This window comes from Solanum lycopersicum, chromosome 11, assembly GCF_036512215.1.
Source record: "Solanum lycopersicum chromosome 11, SLM_r2.1".
In the NCBI taxonomy this organism is placed as follows: Eukaryota; Viridiplantae; Streptophyta; class Magnoliopsida; order Solanales; family Solanaceae; genus Solanum; species Solanum lycopersicum.
Genome location: NC_090810.1, coordinates 24,632,205 through 24,658,723, shown reverse-complemented (window position 1 = coordinate 24,658,723; position 26,519 = coordinate 24,632,205). Strand labels below are relative to the sequence as shown.

Sequence of the window (26,519 nt, the reverse complement as noted above, 5' to 3'; positions counted from 1 at the left end):
TGTATTCCTTTGCGTAGTTCGTGAAACCTTATGGTAAAGCTCTTGATATTCACAGGTCGCACGAACTATTTGTAGTGTGAATTGGTTGTCTTGTTAATGGTGTATTGTGTGTAATTGTATCCTCATATTTATGGAGAATTGGTTCACCTTATGGGTCTTGAATTTTGTGGTTCACGGGTCGGTCACATGTGAACCGACCCGACCCTAATCATTTTCGACCCAACACGACTTTTTTTTTTATGAAAAGAAAATCATATTAGAGATAATCTGATTTAAATAAAAGAGGGAACGGTTTTAAAACTGAAAAGAATGGGAACAGTTTGAGATTTTATTTTAAATCTACTGTCCCGTGTTTTTCTTTAAAATTGGCCAATAAGACAAGTACAAAGATACCGAACAATAAAAGAGGAAATACACAACCAAAGAAAATAATACATTTAGTTTGGTGAAATTCATCCTTTGTTTCCTGGTGATTCAAGGTCGGATTTGAAGAAACTTCTTTTCGATTAACATTCCACTTTTGTTAACAGGTACATAACTTTGTTCCTGTTATGCGAAATTCTAGCAATTCCTCAAAGTATTGGAGTAACACAAATTCTGTAGTTGAAATTAGTCGTTGAAAAAGTATCCACGTGTCCTGACTATAAAATGGACTGAAAAAAACTTTTAGTGACTACAAAAGGTTCTTTCTCTATCCATACCGGTCCGTATAAAAAAGCTCTAATAAGTTTTAAAATTTCTTTTTATGATGGAAGCGGTAATGGAGGAAGAACAAGGGGAAGGGAGTGGAAATGGTTTGGATCTATGAATTAACATGTTATTTGGAGTCAGTCTTATCAAAATGTTAGTGTCATTTTCACAAATATTCCTATTATGAGGTGATTTTTAATTTGTGCTCTTCAAAATTATTGATTTAATTTTTATTTTACAGAGCTTTAAGTAATTAAAAATGACAAAAAATTTCTTTGATGGCAAAAACAAATTTTCAAGACATAACTTCAGTGACATTACTAGATAGGTCATAAGTTCATTGTTACAAGTCATGCTATAAGGCAAAAATTATACCTCATGACACAAGTAAAATTACATAATTTATGCCACAAGGCATAAATTCAGTGGCATAAGTTATGTCTTGAACTTATTCTCCATGACACAAGTTAACTTATGCCCTAGACAAAGTTTTCTAATTGCAAATTTAGATAATACTAAACTTATGTCCCAAGAAAAATATTCTAGAGATAATGCACAAGTACATTCTTAATATTTGTGCGAAATCTCATAGACACACTTATGCTATACTAAGATCCTATTACCCCTGAACTTATTTTATTAATAATTTTCACCTTTTTTGACCTACGTGGCACTATCTTGTGGGTCCAACGCTGGTTCACTTTTTTTTGAAGCTAGTGTCACGTAGGTCGAAAAGGAGTAGAAAAATACTTATAAAATAAGTTAAAGGAGGTAATTGGACCTTAGTATAGTATAAGTGTGTCTCTGAGATTTCGGACATAAATTGAGATAGTACTTGTCCATTTTCCGAATATTCTATGAAAAGATCTACATTGCAAAATCAAATTTTAGTTACTTTGGCCCACATGTTTCACTAAACGAGCAAAGATAAAAAAAAATTAAAGATCACTCAAATTCTCAAAATATGAAAGATCTGTGCAAAAGCTTGATTTAGGAATACTCATGTTTTTAAAAAAATCTATACTTGGTCATAACCCAAACAAATGGCAGACCTTTCCACTATAGGAATTAAAACATAATTGGATTTTATCCTCATTTCTCGCTTGAATAAAATTCCTAAACATAATATAATTTTTATCTCTCTTTTCTTTTTTTGTCTATACATTTGAATATTTGTCGAAGCATGCATTATATGATATTCACCTATATATTCTTTGTGGTTCGTTTATGTTGTGTCATTACTCATCTCAATATACACTAATTCTTCTCATAATGAGTTTGGTGCCCCAATCCCTTTTTATTTATGTGTCAAATGATAGTCCATAAATCAAGAATGCTAACTTTTGATGGGCAAAAATGATACTCTTATCATTTTATGTTTAATTATAAGATAAACATGATCATATTTGTCTTTGTACTCATAAATTATGTTGGCAAAAGGCATGAACTTGTCTGAAAAAGTCAGTTACACGCATAAATTAATAAGATAACCTATTAAACTTCTTTGCTACTAAATAATGAATTTTTAATCCCTGAGACGTGTACGTAGCACCACTCTCAGAATGGAGGTGTATCACACTTACGACACATCAATGCTATGTTACTGCCACATTAGATATCATATCAAATTCAATGTCATTCAATAGTTTCTTCTTTAATGAACATCGCCATGAAACTATTACCGTTGCCGTCATATTACTATCAAATGAATTTACGTCTTCTCCCGAAAATGTTATATTAACCTTTCATCATATTCCATGCCGGCTCAAATATAGCGGCATGTGCATTCGGTCCCAAAATATAAAAGGCTCCTTTTATTTTATTTTTAGGAGTAATAGACTAGAAGTTTTTTAAGGAAAAAATATTGAATCTCATTTATTGAAAAGGTAAAGTTTTCATATAAAATGAAAGAATTATTAAAAGAAGTTTGACATTTAAGTAATATATCTGATAAAAGATTATATAAATTGATTATATTATAAATGGAATTAAAAAATTAGTTATATAAAATTTATTAACAATTTTATCTTTCAAAGAATTAAAGAATAGATTTAATAAAAAATATTGATTTTTTAGAGAGTTAAATCCCCATTTGATTTTGGAATAATATCATTAGGGTGCTTGAATTGTCCCTAATCATATTTCTTTGATCTCAATTTTAGACGCATGTTTATTTGTGGACTATCACATCTCATGTTTTCGCTCTCATTGTCCTACGTAGGGTTGTTCATGGTTATTGTTATAAAGCAAATTAAATTGCTATCCCAACCAAATTAATTAAAAAATTAATATTTGATTTGATTTGATTTTAAAAAAATTAAAATTGATATTATTTGGTTTGATTTTAATTTTTCTAAAAATTAACCGCAAAAAATAATCAAATCGAATTGAGAAGTTATATATAAATAAAATATAAGTATTTGATGAATTTTAATCAACTTAAGTCTTAATTTTACTATTATTCGAAGTTCAACATTTAAATTTTAGCCCAACTATTAAAACCTTAAGTTTAAATCTCTCAATATTTATTACTTTGAAATCACGCTCTTTTTATATTTTATAAAATTTTCTAACGCAACATTGAATAATTTAAGGAAAATTAGCAAACCAGTCAAACTTCCTAATATAATTATTAAAAACATCTACACTTTAAAATAATTATTAAAAATGTCAAAATTTTAGAAAATAAAATGTATCACAATATAATTGATTTTCTTTTCTTTTATTTCTCAAATCATGCCCCATATTCAACTAATTTTACCATCCTCTATGTGAAAAAGAAAATGAAAAAACAAAACTTTCATTACCCACTTTCCTCTCTTTCTAGGTCCCCCCACTCCTCAAATTCTTCCTCTCTCTCCTGTTTTTTCTTTCACTAGTTCTCTCTTTTTTCTTGTCAAAGAAAATCAACTCTACTACTTTTCTCCAATTTGTTCAAGAAATCTCACAATTCTTTCAAAATGTTTTTCACCCACCGATAAAGGTAAATACGTTGTTACTAAGTATCTTTTTATTTCCCTCTATTATGTAAAACACTATTAATAAAGAAAATAATAACATTGGTTGTTGAAGAGTTTGAAAAACTTCTTGAACACCAAGTTGAGAAAGAATAATTTTCTATTGATTTGTTTTGTATTTATAGGTTTTTTTTAGGAATTTTGTATTATTTCTCAATTAATATTCAAATATGTATGTATATTATTAATATTTGTATTCATTCAAAATCTTATGTTACATAATTAATGAATCTTATATTTGTTCCTAATTTGAATTCATCCCAAAAGGTATGTCAACTAGATATATATTTTATTTATAGGATAAACATTTTCCTATTGGTTTATATATATATATATATATATATATATATATATATATATATATATATATATATATATATATATATATATATATATATATATATACATATATATATATATATATATAATTTTTTTAGAATTTGTTTCATTTCTAAATTTGTATTCAAAATTGTAATATGCTATTAATATTCATATTCATTCAAAAATCATGTTGAATAGTTTACGAATCTGGTATTGTTTCTAATTTGTATTCATTCAAAAGGTATGTCAACTAGTTTAGCCCCTACTCCTAACAAGTGAAAGTTGCTGGCACCCACCATATCTTGCTTCGGGGCTGATCTCTTGTATCGGAGCAGTATTTTATTAAGAATGATTGCAACAAATATTGACTTATTCTTTTTCAGATTTATATTTTATTCTCACTTTTTCATCATACTATTTTATGTATTTTATATATTATTATACAAAATACGACATAAAAATTAAAATGAATACAAATACAAATAGAATACATATTGGGAATGAATATGACTTAAAGAAAAGATACAAGATTCTGAAGAAAAAAATAAATATCCAGTGAAATAATTACATGAATACAAATACGTTTCTAAAATAACTAAAGATTCATTTGGCATAACTATGGGAATGAATACAAACTAATAAAAATAATACAAGTTTCATTATTCAAAATTTAACATAAAAACTATAATAAATACAAATAGTATACATATTGGAATGAATACGATTTAAAACAGATTACAAAACATTGGGGAGGGGATACATTGTGAAAAAGGCACGTTTGAGTTTTGTTTAAAAAATGTAACTGATGATAAAATTAAGTTACATTTACCTTCTTTTTTTTTTGAAATATCAAAAATGATGCTAAAGGATCCTTTTAAATGCTAAAATGTTGACATTTTGAAAATTTAAGCTAAAGAAGATGGTAATTGATTAGTTTTGATTATGAACTATAGGTTGTTTTTTTAGAAGAAATTTCTCAATATTTTCAGGTGTAATTTTATTGAAAAACTATTAACAAGATATTGAGATCTCCAGAATATTGAACCAACTTTATCCTATTGACAATGATTTTCTTTAGTTTATGAAACTTGGTAAATTGGATAAATCACTTTGCTCGTGTTGTTAGTTTTAGTATTGAAGAATCAATAATATAGAAATTGAGAGGAAAAGTGTAAAAATATATTGAACTCATAGAGTCATTCATACATTTACAAGTGATGACTACTCTATATATAGTGTATTATATTGTGCTAACTATACTAGTTATGTTAACTCAACTATGGTTGATAATAACTAACTTGTAACAACTTTTCTAAACAGATTTATAACTAACTATTCTATTAGTGTACAACTACTACTGCCTTAGTTCCTTTACTGCATAACACCCCTCCTCAAGTTGGTGGTTGAAATAGATCTCTTACTCCCAGCTTGGACGCTAAGTGTTGATATGAAACTTCCCACAATTCTTTTGTAAGAAGATTTGCCAGTTGATCTTTTGTTGAAACATGATGAGTCTTAATCATTTTTTTATAGTAGTTTTTCTCTAACAAAATGACAATTAATGTCAAAGTGTTTGGTTCTTTCATGGAAAATGGGATTAGATGCAATCTGAATTGCAGCCTTGCTGTCGCAATATAGATTAACTGGTTGCTTGATTGTTATCCCTAATTCCTTAAACAAACCATTAAGCCAAATGATCTCTCCTACAGCTACAGCTGATGTCATACTTCTGAATTCAGTTTCAGCAAAGCTTCAAGCCATTGTATCTTGTTTTTTAGATATCCAGGAAATGATTGCATCTCCAAACTTCAAAAGATAACCTGTCACTGACCTCCTTGTTTGTAAAAAGGTGCCCCAGTCAGAGTCACAATAAGTAGTAAGCAATTCTGAGATTTTTCCAGGCATGAACAGACCTAAGCCAGGAGATCCCTTAATGTACTTAACTACTCTAAGTGTTGCTTCCATGTGAGACTCCTTTGGTGCATGCATAAATTGACTTAGAACCTGAACTGTAAAAGAAATGTCTACCCTGGTCATAGTCAGATACAACAACCTCCCTACTAGCCTTTGATACCTTCCAATGTTATCGAAAGGTTTATCTGTAATAACAGCTTCTGAACCTTGTGTATGTGTGCAATATTCAATAGTTGTTAATCTTACATTAGCATCTGGTGGTGTATATACTGGCTTTGCACCACTTAATCCCATCTCAGAAATAAGTTCAAGAGCATATTTGAGTTGATTCATTACATACTCCTCCTTAGATCTGGTAAACTCAATACCAAGAAAAAACTTCAGCTCGCCCAAGTCTTTCACTTTGAAATTAAGTTTCAGATCATTTCTGGTCTTGTGAATTAGAGTAGTACAACTTCCAGTTACAAGTAGATTATCCACATATACAAGGACAATCACCAGTTCTAAACCAACATTCTTAGTGAATACAGAGTAGTCATAGTGACTTTGAATGAATCCCATCTGAACTAATGCTTCAGACAACTTCAAGTTCCATTGTCTCGGTGCTTGTTTAAGTCCATAAAGGGACTTGTGTAATTTGCAGACAATGTTAGACCCCCCCCCCCTTATCTGCAAAAACTAGGAGGCACAACCATGTAAACATCTTCAAGAAGATCACCTTGTAAGAAGGCATTGTGGACATCCATCTGAAAAACTAGCCAATGTCTGGCAGCAACAATAGCCAAAACAGACCTGATAGTAACCATCTTAGCTAGAGGAGAGAAAGTTTCAGTGTAGTCCAGACCCTCCATTTGATAGAAGCCCTTGGCAACCAATTTTTCTTTGTACCTCTCAATAGCCCCTAAAGCTAAATACTTGACCTTAGACACCCATTTGCATCTAATGGGTTGATTACCATGTGGTGACTCAGTAAGACTCCAAGTGTGATTTTCCTCTAAAGCGGTAATTTCTGTCTACATAGCTTCAACCCACTGTGGTTGTAAAGAAGCCTCTAGAAAAGTACTAGGCTCAGTAATAGCCGCATGAGAAGCTAAAGCAGCACAATAGGAAGTAGTAAGGTTAGCATAGAATACATGATTGGAAAGTGGATATAAGCAGCTGGAAACAAGCTAGGAAGTGTGAAAATCATGAAGCCAAATAGGAGATTTGATGGTCTTAGTAGATCTTCTTAAAAAACTACTGGTAGGAGCAATAGCAGACACAGCATCTGATGAATCAGGAGGCTCAACCAGAACCTTCTCACCAACAAGAGAAACAATCGAAGAAGACTGAGTATCAACTGAAGGACACTCAAGTGAATCAGCAGTAGCAGGAGTAATAATATCACCTGTCCCAATTGGAGGCAAGCATGTAGGCTCATCCACAAACTGTAGTCCAAGGAATAGAGAGGGACAAGAAGAACTCATGTGTTTGAAGGGAAAAACCTCTTCCTTAAACACAACATCCCTGCTAACAAACGAAGTCTTAGTAGTCAAGTCATATAACTTATACCCCTTCTGTAAAGTGGAATAACCAAGTAACACTGCATAGGCAAACTTGTCAACTCCTCTCACTTCAGTAGCAAACACAAGACATCCAAATACTCTTATATGATCCAAAATAGGGGAAACTTGGTACAACAAATCATAATGAGTCTCGCCCTGAAGGACAGAGAAAGGAAGCCTGTTGATTAGGTAGACAGTAGTAGTGACACATTCACCCCAGAATCTGAGAGGGAGACAAGCCTGAAACCTAAATGACCTAGCCATATCTACAATGTGTCTATGTTTTCTTTCAACACCATTTGTTGAGGAGTATAAGTAGAAGAACTTTGGTAAAGAATACAAAGTGTGTGAAGTAAAGAAGTAACTTGGGAGTTGAAAACTCACAACCATTGTCAATTTTAAGTATTTTAATAGTGGTTGAAAAGATGTTCTTAACCATAGCAAAGAAATTGGTTAAAGCTACTATAACTTCAGCTTTAGAGTTAAGCAAGACTAACCAAGTGTATCTAGAAAAAATATCAACCAAAGTAAGAAATTGTTTCTTATTATAATAAGTAGGAACTCTATAAGGATCCCATACATCAGCATGTAGAATGTCAAAACAAGATATAGTAGTAGAAGTACTTAAAGGAAATGACAATCTAGATTGTTTTGCCAAAGGACATACAGTACAAATAGGGGTAGAACTAGAAGAAGTATACTTGAAACAGTTAAGTTTTCTAAGAGTAGACCTAATCTCTTATGCCAAAGAGACATGCTACATTAAAAGACTGAGTAGAGGCAGTGTGAGCCACAGCTGAAGGAGACTTCAAGTGTACTCCAGGATACTTATCCAACAAGCAATTAGCATTCATAACATATAGATCATTCTCCAGTCTGCCAGTACCCCTCACAGTCCCACTTGAGAGGTCCTGAAAGACACAATAGTTATGATAGAAGATGACATAACAATTTTTCTCTTTAGTCAGTTTTGAAACTGACAGCAAATTATGTTGAAATTCAGGAATATGCAGAACATTAGATATTTGTGTTCCTACAAAGACCTTAGACGAGCCAATATGAGTTACATTAACAAGTGAACCATTGGTAAAATGAACCTTATTACATGAGGTATTAGTTAATGAGGACTATTGATTCATCATATTCATGTTATGAACCATATGTTGAGAAGCTCCAGCGTCAATAATCCATGTATCAGCCTCAGTAATTTTAGAAGAAGAATCATTCATACCTGATCCAAACATATTGTTGCTAAACCTGTGGATCATAGTTATTTGACATAAAATCATGAAGATGAGCATTAGAGGAGAAACCACCCTCAATTGGCCTGAAATGAGTGCTTCAATGTGAATTGTTGCTAGTTCCCTGAGCAGACTGCATAAGTTGATTATTACGAGTAGCAGCTCTTGCAAGATTATCTTCAGGAGTCAGTCCAGTGAATCTTCTCTTACCCTTCCAATCATCAGGGTAACCATGAAGCTTGTAACAAGTATATCTCACATGACCTTTCTAGTTGCAGTAGTCACAATAGAGATGACTATTTGTATGGAACTTTTGAGAAGATCTAGAATTAGTGCCTGAAGGAGGATCAGATCAAGAGTTAGAATTGGAATTTGATCTAGGCATAGAACTCTTATTGTTACTGAAGAATGCCATAGCTTCATTCACCAAAATGGAATTATCATTACATACAACATTAGATTTTCCAAGGATCCTCTGACTCTCTTCAGCCAAAACTAGGAAATAAGCCTTGTAACCCCTGGGGCTGGATCCAGCATCATGATCTGAATTCTACACTGATTGTAAGACTCATTCAGTCCTAAGAGGAATTGCATCAATCGTTCATATTCAAAATGTACTGCATAGGTCTTAGAAACCTCACAGTCACATCCAGGACAGGGCATAAGAGAATCAAATTCCAACCACAACTCCTTGAGTCTAGAAAAATAGCTGGAAACAAATAGTAATCCTTGACTGAGTGTAGCAATCTCTTTGTGCAGATAGAATATTCTAGATCCATCCACTTTATCAAACCTTTCCTTCAAATCAGTTCAAACTTGTTGAGCACTACAAGCATAGACTATACCACTTAATAAATCCCTGCTAATAGAGATCATGATCCATGATAGAACAATAGCATTACATTTCTCCCACAAGTCATGCGTAGAAATAGTGAACTTATTCTTAGAACATTGACCATTAATGAATCCTAACTTTCCTTTGCCTAGAATACCAATTTTCGTAGATCTACTTCATAAAGAGTAGTTTTTAGATCCTGTATGTTGAATTGAAACTAAAGAACTACCTGGTGTGTCACAAGCTTGTAGATACATAGGATGATAAGCATCTATGACTGAGTAACCTCCACCAGTCCCTGAGGAAGCAGCTGCACTTGAATTGATAAAAATTTTCACCATTGTAGAGATCTCAATGAACTGTAATCTTTACTGTTTCCAGGACAATGCAACTACTCTTCTTCGAGCCTTATGTTGCACTGAAAACAGAGAGATACTTAGAGTTTTACCTTAAGCTCTGATACCATATTTGTTTTAGTAATGAAGAATCAGTAATGGAGAAATTGAGAGGAAACAATGTAAAAATATGTTGAACTCATAGAGTCATTCATACATTTACAAGTGATGACTAATCTATATATAGTGTATTATATTGTGCTAACTATACTAGTTATGTTAACTCAATTATGGTTAATAGTAACTAACTTGTAACAACTTTTATAACAAATTTATAACTGACTATTCTATTAGTGTGTACAGCTGCTACTGCCTTAGTTCCTTTACTGCATAACATGTGTAATAGCTTATTTTGAATTATTCATGTACTAAGTGTTTGTCAATGGAGATGTGTATGTCCTCAACAAACTTATTACTTTCGAAACGAAAAGAATTAAAAAAACTAACCAAACAACGATAACCAAACCGACAGTTATTTCTCTGATTTGGTTTGGTTTTATTTTAGAAATTTAAAAATTGATTTGATTTTGATTTTAACTAATAACCGATTCAAACCGAACCATGAACACCCTTAGTATTTGTGGTGCTTAGTATTTATTTTTAGGAAAAATGAGAAGACTAGTCAAAAAATCTAACATAATTAGTAAAAACTTCCATACTTTACAAAAATTAGTAAAAATGTCAAAATGTCGTTATTTTAGAAAGTATTTTGTATCCTAATTTACTTTCTATTTTGTCTCACCTTAATTACATATTTTTCAACTCTCTCTCTCTCATATATTTTTTTTTTTTAAAAAAATCTCTCATATTTACCTTTTCCAAATACTCTCCATTTTTCAACTCCCACGTCACTTTCCCTCCCGTTATTTTTTTTCAAAATTGTAAAATATATTTCTAAAGATATTCATAACAATCCTTTTGATTAAGGTATGCATCTTATGTGCTCATTTTATCATTCTAATTGAAATTGTATATCATATTGAGGTAAACATTTTAATGTGATCAATTTGTATTTAATTCTCACTTTGTATACCGACGAGTTTGTATTTCTTTGTTTTTTGCATTTATCATTTTGATATACTAGCAAAGTCACTTTTGTATTTCAATTGGAGTTAGTATTTATTGTGCTCATTTTTTATTTTAACATCAATTTCAATGATAACAAGTATGTATTTCTTTTTTACTATGTTTTCATCACAATTGTATACCAACAACTTTCGTATTTTACGTGTTCACTTTATCATTCAAATTAAAATTGATATTTTACTTTCATAGTAAAAACTAAAAATTGTATCACAATGATTAGAATTGTGTTACATGTCTATCAAATATATATTTATATTATTTGTATTATAAAAATATTATTGATTGTATCTCAATATAATTCAATCAGTACATATGAATATAATTTAAGAAATGATACACAATTCTAGAAAAATAATAGCATACAAAGTGAAAATAATACAATCAGTTGAGGAAGAATGCAATATTCTAAAAAACATATAAATTAACTTTGAAAAGAAGTATGATATATTTATGCTTAAGAAATACAAATATATTTGGCATACCTATTGAGATGACTACAAATTAAAAAAGAAATAAATTATTTTTAATAAACATACGAATGTTGAGTAAAAGAAAAACAATTGACAAACAAAAATTAATATGAATATAATTCTGGTAGGAATACAATTTTTGCAACCTTCTTTCTTTGACTCTCTCTTCTGTCTTCGTCTGCTACGTTTTATTTCTTCACACTTAAATACAAATCAATATTCATTAGTGAACTGGTAAAACTCTGTCTCATCATTTTTTTAAAAATAATTACTCAAGAAAATTAAAAATGTTCATGTCAAAACTCAAATACAAATTAATGATTCAACATTTAATGAATAGTTGATCGATTGTATTTCACTATTTATATCGAAGTCCCATTTTAAAATTCCTTCTCCAAAGTTGTTTATCAACGAAATTATACCCGTTTTTTAAATCTTCTTGTCAAATAGAAAAAACGCAAATTTAATCGAACTCACTTCAACAAAGAGGATTTTGGTATCGCCGCCAACATAGGATAGTTGATGATCCTAAGGACGAAGTTGATTTTTTCCACCATAGCTACACATTAGCTTAACCTTTGGATTCTCCATTGTTGCCGCCGCCAAAATTCATGCAAGAATGATGAAGAAGACGAAGGTTTTGTTTTTTTTGGATTTTTTTAGATTTTCTTTTTATGTAAATATGAGAGAGATTAAGTGATATGTTCCTTTTATAAAATATTGAATTTGTAATTGATGAGTGTTTTAAGTGATATACTTCTTTTTAAAAATATTCTCTCCCCTAAATTTCTTATTAAATAATTGTATTCTTTCAATTAAAAAAATAAAAAATAATGTAAATTAGATACATAACAAACTAAAATATTGACATTTTTAATAAATATTGAAAGTGTGGCTAAAGAGTCATATTAAATGTTAAAATATTGACATTTTGAAAAATTTCTCAATTTTCGCTCTCAATCTAATATGGGCAACTTTTACCTATAGCAAATAAAAAATTAATATTTGTATGCTATAGCAAAGTTTGCATGATTGTGTTCCATAGCAAACATATAATTGTATAATTCGCTATACATATACAACTGTATAATTCGTTGGCCTAAATTGTATAATTCACTGACCTCGCTATACATATACATTTGTATGATTCGCTGGCCTAAATTGTATAATTCATTAGCCTATTTTGCTGCAATTGTATAATTCGTTGGCCTATTTCACTGCAATTGTATAATGCGAAATTCTATAATTTACTGGCCTATTTCACTGTAATATATGTGTAAAATTTGGTTTGCATACAATTGAATCGAAGTAAAATGTTTGTATATTGTATAATTATAAGTGTATAGGAAGAAGCTATATGCTTTTCTCTCGCTTTATATAAAAACAAAAACACAATTTATACACTTCTGTTGCATACAGCGAGAGAAAATTGTATTTCACTGCAATTGTATAATTCACTGGCCTTTTTGCTACAGTATGTGTATAAAATTTGCATTTGTATACAATTGAATCGAAGTAAAATGTTTGTAAATTGTATAATTAAACGTATAGCACGAAGATATATGTTTTTGCATGTGCATATACAATTTTCTCTCACTTTATACAAAACAGAAACACAATTTATACACTCTGTTGTATTAAACGAGAGAGGCGAGCAGAGAGAGAGTGGCGAGCGAGAGTTTTGGGAGAGAGGCGACTGCCAAACTTTGGCAAACGTTTGCTATGGGGCACAATTAAATCAAACAGTAGCTACTCGATTTATTTTATGTTATTAGTTTGCTATTATATACAATTATCCCATCTAATATTTCTACCCAATAATCAAACCCATTAAACTCAACGGCGAATAAATCAAAAAGAGAGCAAATTTTATTTGGAACAAAAATATATATTCATATTACATGGATAATCCAATGGCAAAACGTAGGTTCACAGTTAGATGGCAAAAGAGATTATATCCCAAAAATATATGACTAATAGAAAATATAACCTTTTTTCAAGAGTCTAAAGACAAATATGACCTTTTCCGTAACAATAACCACTGACTACAACAGGTTCAACCTTTCCTGTATGGACATAACCAACTAAAATCTCAAAGATATCAGACTTTTCATATCAGTATTGTCGTGTAGGAGGCAAATCTGAAGGTAATCGAGTTTAAAATAATTTGGGCGAATCAGAACTTGGGACTTGCACTCAAAATCTACACCCCACACACATCATGTTGTTTAATTGCAAACTTTTCACTAGACCAAATGTCACGACCTAAAATGATTCGTGAGTGGCACCTACACTTACCTCCTTAGGTGGGCGAACCAACACATCTAAACCCCCAACATATACGAATAGTTCAACTATAAATAATATAAATAATGCGGAAGCTCAAAAAGATACTAAGCAACCAATTTAAATAAGTTTCTAAAGTTTAATACTTATCATCCCAAAATTTGATAGTCATCACATCAAGGACATCTTTTTTTTAAATTACCAAGTCTAAAAGTGTTTAAGAAATCAAAATAAGCAAAAAGATGGCCCATGTCTGAAATTCAAAGGCATCAAGACGTAAATGAGAGAATCCAACACGAGCTAGAATTAATAGCTCACCCTGAACTCTGCTATGCTGGAGATTGGCTAGAGCTGAGGGCGAGTCGAAGTCGATGGTACACTTGATGCACTCCACAAAACAACAGAGAAGAAAATACAAGTAGGGGTCAGTACAAGGAACACGTACTGAGTAGGTAGCATCGGTCAACACAAAATAGAAATCAATATATAATGAATAGTAATATAAAATCAACTACAATACTTAACAGGTGGCAAGCAACAAACACATAAACTATTGACAACAACAACACCATAATAGGTACATCATCAATCACAACAAGCACACCTATGAGGACTCATGCCTCCACACCATACTCATTTGGAAAATAGGTTCCTTGAGATTAGGTATATTAAGTTACATCAAGATTATTTGCCTTTAATGTTAGTGTGTCGGAACGTGACACTCAGATCCCATAATACCGTGTCGGAACGTGACACTCCTATGCCATAATACCGTGTCGGAACGTGACACTCCGATCCAATTATCTCATTATTTTATTTCAGCAAGCTTCTTTATTCAAGACGTCATTTTAATAGAGAGAGTTCAAGATTAGAAATTCAACACTCTCATAATTTTAGGCCAACCACAAACCACACAATCAAAACATACAACCACACAATCAAGTACATTGGAGACTTTACAATATCACTCATTACATATCAATCGCTATTTAGATTTTATCTATCATAGAAATAAACCATAACCTACCTCCACCGGAGAGCCGAAGTCAAGGAACTACTTCTCCAACGCTTTTCCTTTCCTTATTGCCTCTGAATTCTTCCAATCTATCAAGTATATATATGTATGTATATATATATACACACACGCACACATAAGGTGTAAGTTGACAATCCCATAACACTCAGATTCTTCTATGTTTAGCCAAGACTCAAAAACCCACCTAATTATATAATCAATTTCCTAAAGTTCAAACCTAAGGATAGGTCTTAATTTCCCTAATTAAAAATAATTTAATGAATTTAAAATAATTCGATACACCTAATATTTAATTATCTATCTCAATATAACAACACCTAATTTATAAGATTAGAATAAAATATTGATACTAAAAGTTTGAAACCACTTGCTGGAAAACCAGTGGCAGCCAACACCACTTTGTACACTTGCACGTGTACTTCACAACAAACAAAAAAAATACTCCAAATCTATGTTGCCTACTTAATTCCTATAAAATGTTTTTCAACTAAAATTGTTGTCACAATTTTCATGGCAGCCAACACATGTTTATTTTAGTACTTCACCAAAATCAATTCCACGGACAAATTTTTCAGCACCTGAGCTTTCATTACTAATTCTCAAAACCAAGTCATCAATAATTGAAGGAAATTCTCATCTTAAGTCGTCTACGGAATTGGTCTCCTCCAATCGTGTGCGGCTCCCTTTTCTTATCTTCTTCTTTTTCTAAAGACCAACTTCTACCCTAATTATTATATAATCAACTATACAATTTGATAAAAGTGACCCATTATTTATTTTAATATTATTTTCTTAACCACTAACTAAATAAATTAGTAAAACTATCCCATTAATTTCATAGTTATAATTACGAATAGTCCAAAACACCCATTTAAATCTATCGAAAAGTATCTTCTGACATAAAAGTTCTAGTGCTCAAAACGATCGAAATTGGTCATTAAAATAGATAACAATTTACCCAATTTACCCCTCGAACGATCTAAAGAAGGGCAAGGGCGAGAAAGAGTACCTGATTCGGTAAAAAGATGTGGATATCTTTCATGCATATCAGCTCACTTTCCCAAGTGGACTCTTCAACTGGCCGATTCTTCCACTGAACCTTGATAGAAGCAATCTCTTTTGATCTCAATTTACGGACCTCTTATCTAGAATAGCAACAGGCTCCTCCCCATAAGACAGATTCTCATCAAGAAGAACTGAATCCCAACGAATAATGTATTTTCCATCACCATGGTATTTTTTTTTGCATGGACACATGAAATACAGGGTGCACTCCTGACAACCCTGGAGGCAATGCCAATTCATAGGCCACCTATCCCACGCGCTTCAGAACATCAAATGGACCAATATACCTTGGACTAGGCTTACCTTGCTTACCAAACCGCATCACACCTTTAATGGGTGAAACCTTCAACAAGACTTATTAACCCTCCATAAAAATCCAAGTCCCTAACCTTTCGATCTGCATATTCTTTCTGCCTACTCTGAGCTACTAAACGCTTTTCTTGAATAAATTTCACTTTCTCTTTGATTCCCGTAGAAGATCAGTACCCCAAGGTCTAATCTCAAATGCATCAAACCAACCAATGGGAGACTTACATTTCCTCCCATACAGTGCCTCAAATGGGGCCATATCAATACTTGAGTGATAGTTATTGTTGTACGAAAACTATGCTAAGGGTAAGAATTTATCCCAATGACCACTAAAATCTATCACACACGCACGAAGCATTTCCTCCAACACTTGAATTGTTCGCTCAGACAGCCCATCAGTCTGAGGGTGAAATGCAGTACTGAGATCCAATCTAGTACCTAATTCAGCATTTAATGTCCTCCAGAACTTAGAAGTAAATTACGTACCTCTATCTGATATGATGGAAAGTGGAACTCCATGCAATCGAAAAATCTCAGAGACATAGAGTTTGGCTAACTTCTCTGCATTGTAAGTCATCTTAACCGGAATGAAGTGAGAAAACTTAGTTAACCTCTCAACAATTACCCAAATAGAATCAAACTTACCAAATGTCTTTGGAAGACCAACTACGAAATCCATTGCAATTCTTTCCCACTTCCATTCAGGAATAGGCATTCTCTGAGGTGTACCTCCAGGCCTCTGATGTTCATACTTCACCTGCTGAATATTCGGGCATTGGGAAACAAAATCAACAATGTCATGCTTCATTCTACTCCACCAATAATGTTGCCTTAGATCACGATACATCTTGGTTGCACTAGGATGTATAGAATACCTCGAACTATGAGCCTCTGCAAGAATAGTGTGAGCTAAATCATCAACACGGGGCACACATACCCTTCCCTTAATTCTCAAGACGCCTTCCTCATCAATTATTGCCTCTTTAGCCTCTCCCCGCAATACCATATCTCGAATTCGGCTCAGCTTCTCATCAGCAAACTGCTTTCCCTTAATCTTGTCAAGAAAGGAAGATCTTGCCTCCACAGAGGCCAAAAATCCTCCTTTCTCTAGTACTTCCAGCCTCATAAAGTCATTAGCCGGAGTCTGAACCTTTCTAGCCAATGGGCGTCTAGAAACCTGTAAGTGGGCTAAACTACCCATGCTCCCTACTTTTCTACTTAAGGCATCTGCCACAGCATTAGCTTTTCCAGGGTGATATAAAATATTAATATCATAATCTTTCAATAATTCCATTCACCTTCTCTACCTCAAATTTAAATCCTTCTGAGTAAAGACATATTGTAGACTATGATGATCTATGTAAACTTCACACTTGACCCCATATAGGTAATGCCTCCACTGCTTCAATGCAAATACAACTACAGCCAACTCCAAATCATAGGTCGGATAGTTACGTTCATGCACTTTCAATTGCCTTGAAGCATAAACAATTACATTTCTCTCCTGCATTAGCACTGCACCCAAACCAGAATAAGATGCATCACAATAAACAATAAAATTCTTACCTTATACTGGCAAGGCAAGAATCGGTGCAGTAGTCAACAATGTCTTGAGTTTCAGGAAGCTTTCTTGACATTCGTTCGACAATACAAATGGAACATTCTGCTTAATCAAATTGGTTAGCTGGGAAGCAATAGAAGAGAATCCCTTAACGAATCGACGATAGTAGCTAGCTAAACCAACAAAGCTCCTTAACTCTGAAACATTAGTAGGTCTTACCCAACTCTTCACTGCTTTAATCTTAGAAGGATCCACCATCACTCCATCCTTATAAACCACGTGCCCCAAGAAGGACACTGAATTGAGCCAAAACTCACACTTGGAGAATTTGGCATAAAGCCTTTTCTCCCTTAACAACTCCAATACAATTCTCAAATGCTCCTTATGTTCTTTCCTGCTCTTTGAGTATATCAGTATATCATCGATAAATACAATAACAAAGGGGTCCTGATATGGCTTAAAAATCTCGTTCATCAGGCTCATGAAAGCAGTTGGGGCATTAGTAAGCCCAAAATACATTACTAAGAATTCATAATGCCCATACCTGGTTCGAAAAGCAGTCTTTGGCACATCTGTTACCCGTATTTTCAACTGATGATAACCGGATCTCAAATCAATTTTAGAGAAGACACAAGCACCTTGTAATTGATCGAACAAATCATCAATGCGAGGAATGGAATACTTGTTTTTAATAGTTACCTTATTTAACTGCATGTAGTCTATGCACATCTGAAAACTTCCATCTTTCTTATTCACAAATAAAACAGGAGCACCCCAAGGGGATGCACTCGATCTAATTAAACCTTTACCTAACAACTCTTCAAGTTTGGCCTTTAACTCCCTTAACTCAGCTGGAGCCATTCTATAAGGGGGAATGGAAATGGGGCGATACTCGGCTCCAGATCAATACAAAAATCAATATCCCTATCCGGTGGCATACCAGGAAGGTCTGCATGAAACACATCCATAAACTCACGGACTATCGAGACAGACTCAATCGAAGGTACTTTGGAAGTATTATCCCTGAGATGTGCCAAGAAAGCTAAACAACCCTTACTCACCATTCTCTTAGCACGAAGAAAAGAGATAATATGAACTAGAGTGGAAATATAGTCACCCTCCCACACTAGCGGATCTGTCCCAGGCTTGGCCAATGTCACAGTTTTAGAATTACAATCTAAGATTGCAAAATTTGGAGAAAGCCAAGTCATACCCAGAATTACATCAAAATCAACCATCTCTAGAATAATAAAATCTACATAAGTTTTGCTCCCCACAAAAGTCACAAGGCATGACCTATACACCTTCTCAACTATCACAGAATCACCCATAGGAGTAGAGACACGAATAGGCATGTCAAGCAAATCACAATATAAATTAAGACCAGTAGCAAATGAGGAAGATACATATGAAAATGTGGATCCAGGATCAAACAATACAGAAGACATACAATCACAGACCAAAAGAGTACCTGTGATAACAGCATCAGATGTTTCTGCTTCAGACCTCCCGGGGAAAGCATAACAATGGGCCCTATCACCTGTCTGTGCATTTCCCCTACCAAGCTGCGTTGCAGTAGTTCCAAGTTGCCTGCCACCCCGACTGAACTGTTGACCACCATTACCTTGGCCACCACGTCCCCCAGAATTGCGGCCTCTACCATGACCTCCTCTACCTCTAACTACTGGGGATCTGTAACTCTGTTTTGGACAATATTTCCGAATATGTACAGCCTCTCCACATCCATAACAAGTCCTGGAGTCAAGTATAGGTCTCTGTGAAAATGACGAAGTCTGGAGATAACCTCCAAACTCATAAAAAGGCTGACTGGTCTGCGATGGACCCCCAGCTGAAGCCTGCAATGAAGACTGAATAAGACGGGCTGGATAACCTCCTGAACTCTGCCCTCTGGAGTAAGAACCACTAAACTCACCTCCTTTACGAAACTTCTTAAATGTCGATGTTGTGGTGAATTCGTCTGGCTTCACCCGCTCTACCTCTATCACAAAATCAACCACTTCTTGAAAGGATTTTGCTGGAGCAGCTACCTGTGAGGCTGGAATCTGCAAATTTGACCTCAATCCTTTTACAAAGTGGTGAATCCGCTCTTGTGGACTGAAGCAAAGCTGAGTGGCATACCTGTATAGTGCACGAAATTTGGCCTCATAAGCAGCAACAGACATCCTTCCTTGCTCTAGGCTCAGGAATTCATCTCTCCTCCTATCCCTCAATGTCCGCGGTATATACTTCTCCATAAATAAGCTAGAAAATGATATGCCCAAGTCATAGGCGGTGCCCTTGCTGGTTGACACTCAACATACGACCGCCACCACATTTTGGCATCCTCCTGAACCTGGTAAGTCACAAACTCGACACCGAATCGCTCTACTATGTCCATCTTATGTAGCAGCTCATGACAATCAACCAGAAAATCATAGGCATCTTCAGATTCAGCACCCTTGAAGACTGGAGGTTTCAACTTTAAGAACTTAATGAAAAGTTCATGTGGATCACCTGTCATTATAGACCCTGTAGTCAATCGAGGAAACGTGCCTACTTCCAATGATGCATCCATGCGGGGAGCCATAGCAGCTGCATGTTTTACTCCCTGAACCTGAGGTGCTGGTGCAGAAAACACTGGAGGTGTCTGGCTCTGATCAGATAACCCGCTAAGATAAGTAAGAACCTGGTTAATGATCTTTGGGGTAGGCTGGGGTAGTACTTCCTTATCCTGAACCTGCTCATTTTCCCCTTCCTCACCCTCTCTCACTACCTCATCAGTCGGTGGAGGAGTCACTGCTCTATTCCTAGTTGTACCAGGTGTTTGCCTCTACCTCTAGAGGGCGTCCTCCTGCGACCCCTACTACGGCCTCTTGCCACTGCTCCTCCTCGAGTTACAGCCCTAATGATTGGCTCAGACGCACCCTGTCTTGCCGGTGTTGGTGTTGGCACAGTTGTTGCTCTAGTTCTAACCATCTGCGAAATAGAGTGAGAATGTCAGATATCAATTTGTACTAGATACCAATTGGATCAAAGTAATAGCACGAAAGAAAGAAAGAATAGTGTTTTCCTAAAGTCCTATAGCCTCTCGAAGAAATGTAAAGGCGTCCCCATACCGTTCCTCAAGACTCTACCAGACTTGTCCTTGTGTGATGAGATCAACGAACCTAACGCTCTGATACCAAGTTTGTCACGACCTAAAATGATTCGCGAGTGGCACCCACACTTACCTCCTTAGGTGGGCGAACCAACACATCAAAACCCCAACATATACGAATAGTTCAACTATAAATAACATAAATAATGCGGAAGCTCCAAAAGATACTAAGCAACCAATTTAAATAAGTTTCTAAAGTTTAATACTTATCGTCCCAAAATCTGATAGTCATCACATCAAGGACATCTATTTCCAAATTACCAAGTCTAAAAGTGTTTAAGAAACCAAAATAAGCAAAAAGATGGTCCATGTCCGAAATTCAAAGACATCAAGACGTGAATGAGAGAATCCAGCACGAGCTAGAATTAATAGCTCACCCTGAACTCTGATATGCTGGAGATTGGATAGAGTTGAGGGCGAGTCGAAGTCGATGGTACACTTGCTGCACTCCACAAAACAACAGAGAAGAAAATACAAGTAGGGGTCAGTACAAGGAACACGTACTGAGTAGGTAGCATCGGTCAACACAAAATAGAAATCAATATATAATGAATAGTAATATAAAATCAACTACAATACTTAACAGGTGGCAAGCAACAAACACATAAACCTTTGACAACAACAACACCATAATAGGTACATCATCAATCACAACAAGCACACCTATGAGGACTCATGCCTCCACACCATACTCATTTTGAAAATAGGTTCCTTGAGATTAAGTATATTAAGTTACTTCAACATTATTTGTCTTTAATGTTATTGTGTCGGAACGTGACACTCAGATCCTATCATATCGTGTCGGAATGTGACACTCCTATCTCATAATACCATGTCGGAACGTGACACTCCGATCCAATTATCTCATTATTTTATTTCAGCAAGCCTTCTTTATTCAAGACGTCATTTTAATAGAGAGAGTTCAAGATTAGAAATTCAACACTCTCATAATTTTAGGCAACCACAAACCACACAATCAAATACATAGGAGACTTTACAATATCACTCAATACATATCAATCGCTTTAGAGTTTATCTATCAATAGAAATAAACCATAACCTACCTCCACCGGAGAGCCGAAGTCAAGCAACTACTTCTCCAACGTTTTTCCTTTCCTTATTGCCTTTGAATCCTTCCAATCTATCAAGAATTATATGTATGTATGTATATATATATATATATATACACACACATAAGGTGTAAGTTGACAATCCCATAACACTCAAATTATTCTATGTTTAGCCAAGACCCAAAAACTCACCTAATTATATAATCAATTTCCTAAAGTTCAAACCTAAGGGTAGGTCTTAATTTCCCTAATTAAAAATAATTTTAATGAATTTAAAATAATTCGATACACCTAATATTTAATTATCTATCTCAATATAACAACACCTAATTTATAAGATTAGAATAAAATATTGATACTAAAAGTTTGAAACCACTGGTTGGAAAACCAGTGGCAGCCAACACCACTTTGTACACTTGCACGTGTACTCCACAACAAACAAAAAAAATACTCCAAATCTATGTTGCCTACTTAATTCCTATAAAATGTTTTTCAACTAAAATCGTTGTCACAATTTTCATTGCAGCCAACACATGTTTATTTTAATACTTCACCAAAATCAATTTACGGACAAATTTTTCAGCACCTGAGCTTTCATTACTAATTCTCCAAACCAAGTCAACAATAATTGAAGGAAATTATCACCTTAAGTCGTCTACGAAATTGGTCTCCTCCAATCGTGTGCGGCTCCCTTTTCTGATCTTCTTCTTTTTGTAAAAATCAATTTCTACCCTAATTATCATATAATTAACTATACAATTTGATAAAAATGACCCATTATTTATTTTAATATTATTTTCTTAACCACTAAATAAATAAATTAGTAAAACTATCCCATTAATTTTATAGTTATAATTATGAATAGTCCAAAACACCCATTTAAATCTATCGAAAAATATTTTCTAGCATAAAAGTTCTAGTGCTCAAAACGATCGAAAATGGTCGTTACACCAAAGCCTTTGGATGTACAGACTGCTTAACAAATGGAAAAGAAAATACTAGTTCAACAAAAGTCAAGCAAAAGTTGATCAGTCTAAATAGAAGTTAGCATATGCTAAAAGGGGTGATTCACCTGACTGTCAAAACTGCTTTACTTGAAAAGATAACATAATTCAACCATAGTTTCTCTAAGACAATATAGTGTTTAAAACAAGAATCTAAGTAAATTTGGGAAGACAACCGGAGTAAACTACAGCCTCAGTCAAAAGGTAACATTGTTGAATCTAATACAATGTTGTTTTACTTGAAGCACTTCGCGTCCAACAGAGCCTCTCCCTCAAAAGGCTCGTGGTCTTCAATCATTTGGCTAACCCGCTCCTTCTGAGCTTCATCATTGATGTCTACTTCCTTCCATTCATAGAGTTCCATGTCATAGACCTCCTCCATAACAAACATGGGAATTTCCTTTCCACGGAAAAGCCACAAGCCCTGCACCTTGAATGGGGCCTCAGAACCAACAATCAACATCTTACCAAAAGCGTACTTGCGAACCAGATCCATCCTCTGCAGAAAACCACCAACCTTGTTCAAGGTTACAAAGGAAACTGTGTTCTCATCATTGTACTTGTAATCACAAAACCAGAGAGAATATCCTTCGGGGTCATACATGTCCCAGAAACCTGCAGAACAAGTAATGCTACAGGGTAAGATTCTCACAAGGAACCAGCTCAAGTGTTCAACTTAAGTAGAAAGTTCCAGCCTATATAACTGGGTTCATACACAAACACACCCTTCCCCAAAAAAATATTTTATAATGGTAACATTAGAATTAAAATTCTGAGTAGAAAGGCAGTTCAAAAGCCATATATACAGACCTTTTCTCCGATATCTTTATATGCAAAACAAAACATAGTTGGAATATAAAATTTTCTGTGCAGACTAGTATTCTATATAGATCCACTCAATAGACAGATTCAACTCTGCAAGAAAGAGCGGATCACTGGATTCTCCATCAAACAGATTGTAGGATAAAGAAAATTGAAAAAAAGATATTAAAAACATGCACTTCAAGAAAAGATCTAATAATTACATCCGACGCTCAAAGTATCCTAAGAAAGCTCTCAACTTATAATAAGAACGAAGGGTAACATAACAGAAAAAACTAATACCTTTAACGGCAACCTCACGGAAGTTGGTCTTGGTGTTAGAGTAAAGCCTCTTCCAGTCATCCAGAATCATCTTACTTGGAGGCAAGAGATCAAGAGGATTCTTTGCCTTAGGTTTGGGTGCTGCTTCCTCCTCTACAGGACTTGGTTCTTCCTTCTTAACCTCCTTCTTTAGCTCCTCCTTAGCCTTGGGTTTTTCAGGTTGTGCAGGCTTCTTGGATTGCACAGCTGGGATAGATTCAGCTTGCTTCACTTCACGCAATATCTTGCAGAAGTTTGGCTGATTAACCACAGTCCAGAAGTATCTCTCTACATGTGGGAATTCCTTGGTAAAGCTCTTGGTCATTATCATCCTAAAACCAATGCTCAAGTTGCAGACCATAATGATGTCAGCCAATGTGATTGAATGCCCAACCAAGTATGTGTTAGATGCAAGATGGGTGTTCAAAGCACCAAGCGCTCTCTTCAATGCAGCTACCGCAGCTTCCTCGGCCTTTTTGCAAAACAAGAAGAAATTCAGTTGAGTTATGTGTTCCTAATGGTTCAGAAAAAAAATTAATAATGCATAGTACGATACATACCGCAGGGATGTACACACGAAAGCCAAGGCGTGGGTACAGCCATCGTCCAATGTTTGCATCAACTTCAGTGGCAGAAAAATCATTCCATTGTTCAATTTGAGACTATCAAAGAGAAAAGGGACATAAAGATAAAAATAAGAATTTAACAATTGAAAAATGTAACTCCGAAATGAATGAAACCAAATAAACTTGAAATACTTACATATTCAATCAATGAAGATCCAAAAAGAGGATTGTTGGGCTTTAATTTAGTAACTACGAGAATTAGCAAACGTCAATGTCAGCACTATCTCTCATTATATGATCAGAGGTCAAATAAAAGAAAATGATACATGGCCTCACCATAGCGTGCGATAGCATTGCTCTCAAAAACAGGTCCATCAGGTGTTTCAAGCACAGGAACCTATAGGACAAAAAGAAACAGTTGAAATTAGCAAAATCTTGTCAAGTACATTAAAGAATGTACATAAAGAAGAATAACATACCTTTCCAATCGGGTTCATCTTAAGAAACTCAGGTGTGTTGTTTGACACACCCATCTGGAAATCCTTTGGAACTTCAACCTTTACACCTGTGTACTCAGCCGCAATGAGTGCCTTTGAGGCATTTTTGTTGTTATTTGTTGAGTGCAAAATCTGCAACATACATAATGAAGACAATTTAAATGCTTTATATCATTCAAGATATAAAATTGGGCATCATCAAGAAATTTGTTATCATTACGCTTGAATCACAATGTCCCATTATATATCACTCAATGAATTTAGTATTGCTTTTATGAATCAAAAAAAGTTTGGAAGAAACCAATTGATTCTAGATGTATTAGTTACCAAAATTGAACAGTAAAGTTTATCGGATTTCTGGGTCCCGGAGGGAGCCCAAAGTACTCCCAGTACTTTTGGGGTCACCCACCACTGATGTCTATTGGAACAGACACGTTTGGAAATCAGCTTGCAATAATCTCCATATAGTAACCTAAATTGAAAAAATTGCAGATATCTATTCCTTTTCCAGCTTCCAAACAAAGGGTTCATCACACTAACAATGTGAAGCCAAAGATCAATCCAGGCCTTGGCTCTACTCACTAATTGAGTGATTCATACATGTAGACAACATTCAGAGAAGAGAAACTCAATAGATCGCAAATTATAATTAATCGACCAACTGATAAAACTATCGCACATACCCATTTGAACTTGTCAAAATGAAGTAGAGTTACAAACCCACAACCAGAAAAAACGAAATATACTGACAGATTCAGAAATCAACAATAAAGATGAAATCTTTCGTTATAAATTCGTCATTTATTGAAATCTCAGATCTATCTTTTACATTAAAAACAAAAAAGGACTAAGCAACTTACCAGAGCCATGGCAACTGTTGAAACCTGTTCACCCTTCACCAAAGGAAAGGAGAGAGGTTCACCAAGTGTGTAAACGGCGGTGAGATCTAAGCACAAAGAGACTCTTCAGTAGATATGCCTAGTTGGCCCTTTTGTTTGTAATTTTACTTTACTCCCACTTGAGATTGGACAATTTTGGAATATCATGTTGCATTTTTTTAATTTTGTTTTCTTTTTTATAAAAATAAAAAATTAAAAATTGTTGTAAATTTGTACATGTGGATGATCCATTAGAGTTATCCAACAATTAATTGGATTAATGTATTAGTGTTTCCAATGTGATAAGATATCAATGTGATATGAACCTTGATGATAACTATGTAAAATTTCAAGGTGACCTTTGACTATGATATCTCAACACTATAAATAGAGATATCATTCACCATTGTATGACATACTTGAATAAGAAAATTATCTCCTCTATCTTATACTTC

The 26,519-nt window shown here is 34.2% G+C and overlaps 2 protein-coding genes across 3 annotated transcripts; both read right to left on the bottom strand.

Moving 5' to 3' along the window:
* Positions 1 to 16,687: 16,687 nt before the first annotated feature.
* Positions 16,688 to 20,746, bottom strand: LOC138339321 (uncharacterized). The gene is made up of 6 exons (XM_069290913.1): positions 20,588 to 20,746; positions 20,299 to 20,423; positions 19,768 to 19,909; positions 19,277 to 19,671; positions 18,409 to 18,632; positions 16,688 to 17,100 (listed from the first exon to the last, which is right to left on the bottom strand). Exons 1-6 carry the CDS (start codon positions 20,744 to 20,746, stop codon positions 16,688 to 16,690), a joined length of 1,458 nt encoding a protein of 485 aa, XP_069147014.1.
* A 2,318-nt stretch (positions 20,747 to 23,064) lies between these two features.
* LOC101249702 (elongation factor 1-gamma 2) lies at positions 23,065 to 26,314 on the bottom strand. 2 transcript variants are annotated; one of them, XM_004250593.5, is made up of 7 exons: positions 26,047 to 26,314; positions 25,169 to 25,318; positions 25,026 to 25,086; positions 24,886 to 24,938; positions 24,684 to 24,785; positions 24,106 to 24,595; positions 23,065 to 23,616 (listed from the first exon to the last, which is right to left on the bottom strand). In XM_004250593.5, exons 1-7 carry the CDS (start codon positions 26,053 to 26,055, stop codon positions 23,237 to 23,239), a joined length of 1,245 nt encoding a protein of 414 aa, XP_004250641.1. In that variant the 5' UTR covers positions 26,056 to 26,314; the 3' UTR covers positions 23,065 to 23,236. The 2 variants fall into 2 exon arrangements, with proteins under 2 accessions (XP_004250641.1, XP_004250642.1); XM_004250594.3 differs by lacking the exon at positions 26,047 to 26,314 and having other exon boundaries at positions 25,169 to 25,327.
* Between the last annotated feature and the right edge of the window lie 205 nt (positions 26,315 to 26,519).

Excerpts from the sequence above, each read along its gene's own strand:
- LOC138339321 (XM_069290913.1), bottom strand. The coding sequence starts at position 20,746 with ATGGTTAGAACTAGAGCAACAACTGTGCCAACACCAACACCGGCAAGA. Across the intron at positions 20,424-20,587 it reads GAGGTAGAGGCAAACACCTG|AGCCAGACACCTCCAGTGTT; the intron begins GTACAACTAGGA and ends TTATCTGATCAG. Across the intron at positions 18,633-19,276 it reads TGTTATGCTTTCCCCGGGAG|AATGGCTCCAGCTGAGTTAA; the intron begins GTCTGAAGCAGA and ends TCCCCCTTATAG.
- LOC101249702 (XM_004250593.5), bottom strand. Across the intron at positions 24,939-25,025 it reads CAATGCTATCGCACGCTATG|TTACTAAATTAAAGCCCAAC; the intron begins GTGAGGCCATGT and ends TAATTCTCGTAG. Across the intron at positions 24,786-24,885 it reads GATCTTCATTGATTGAATAT|TCTCAAATTGAACAATGGAA; the intron begins GTAAGTATTTCA and ends TCTCTTTGATAG.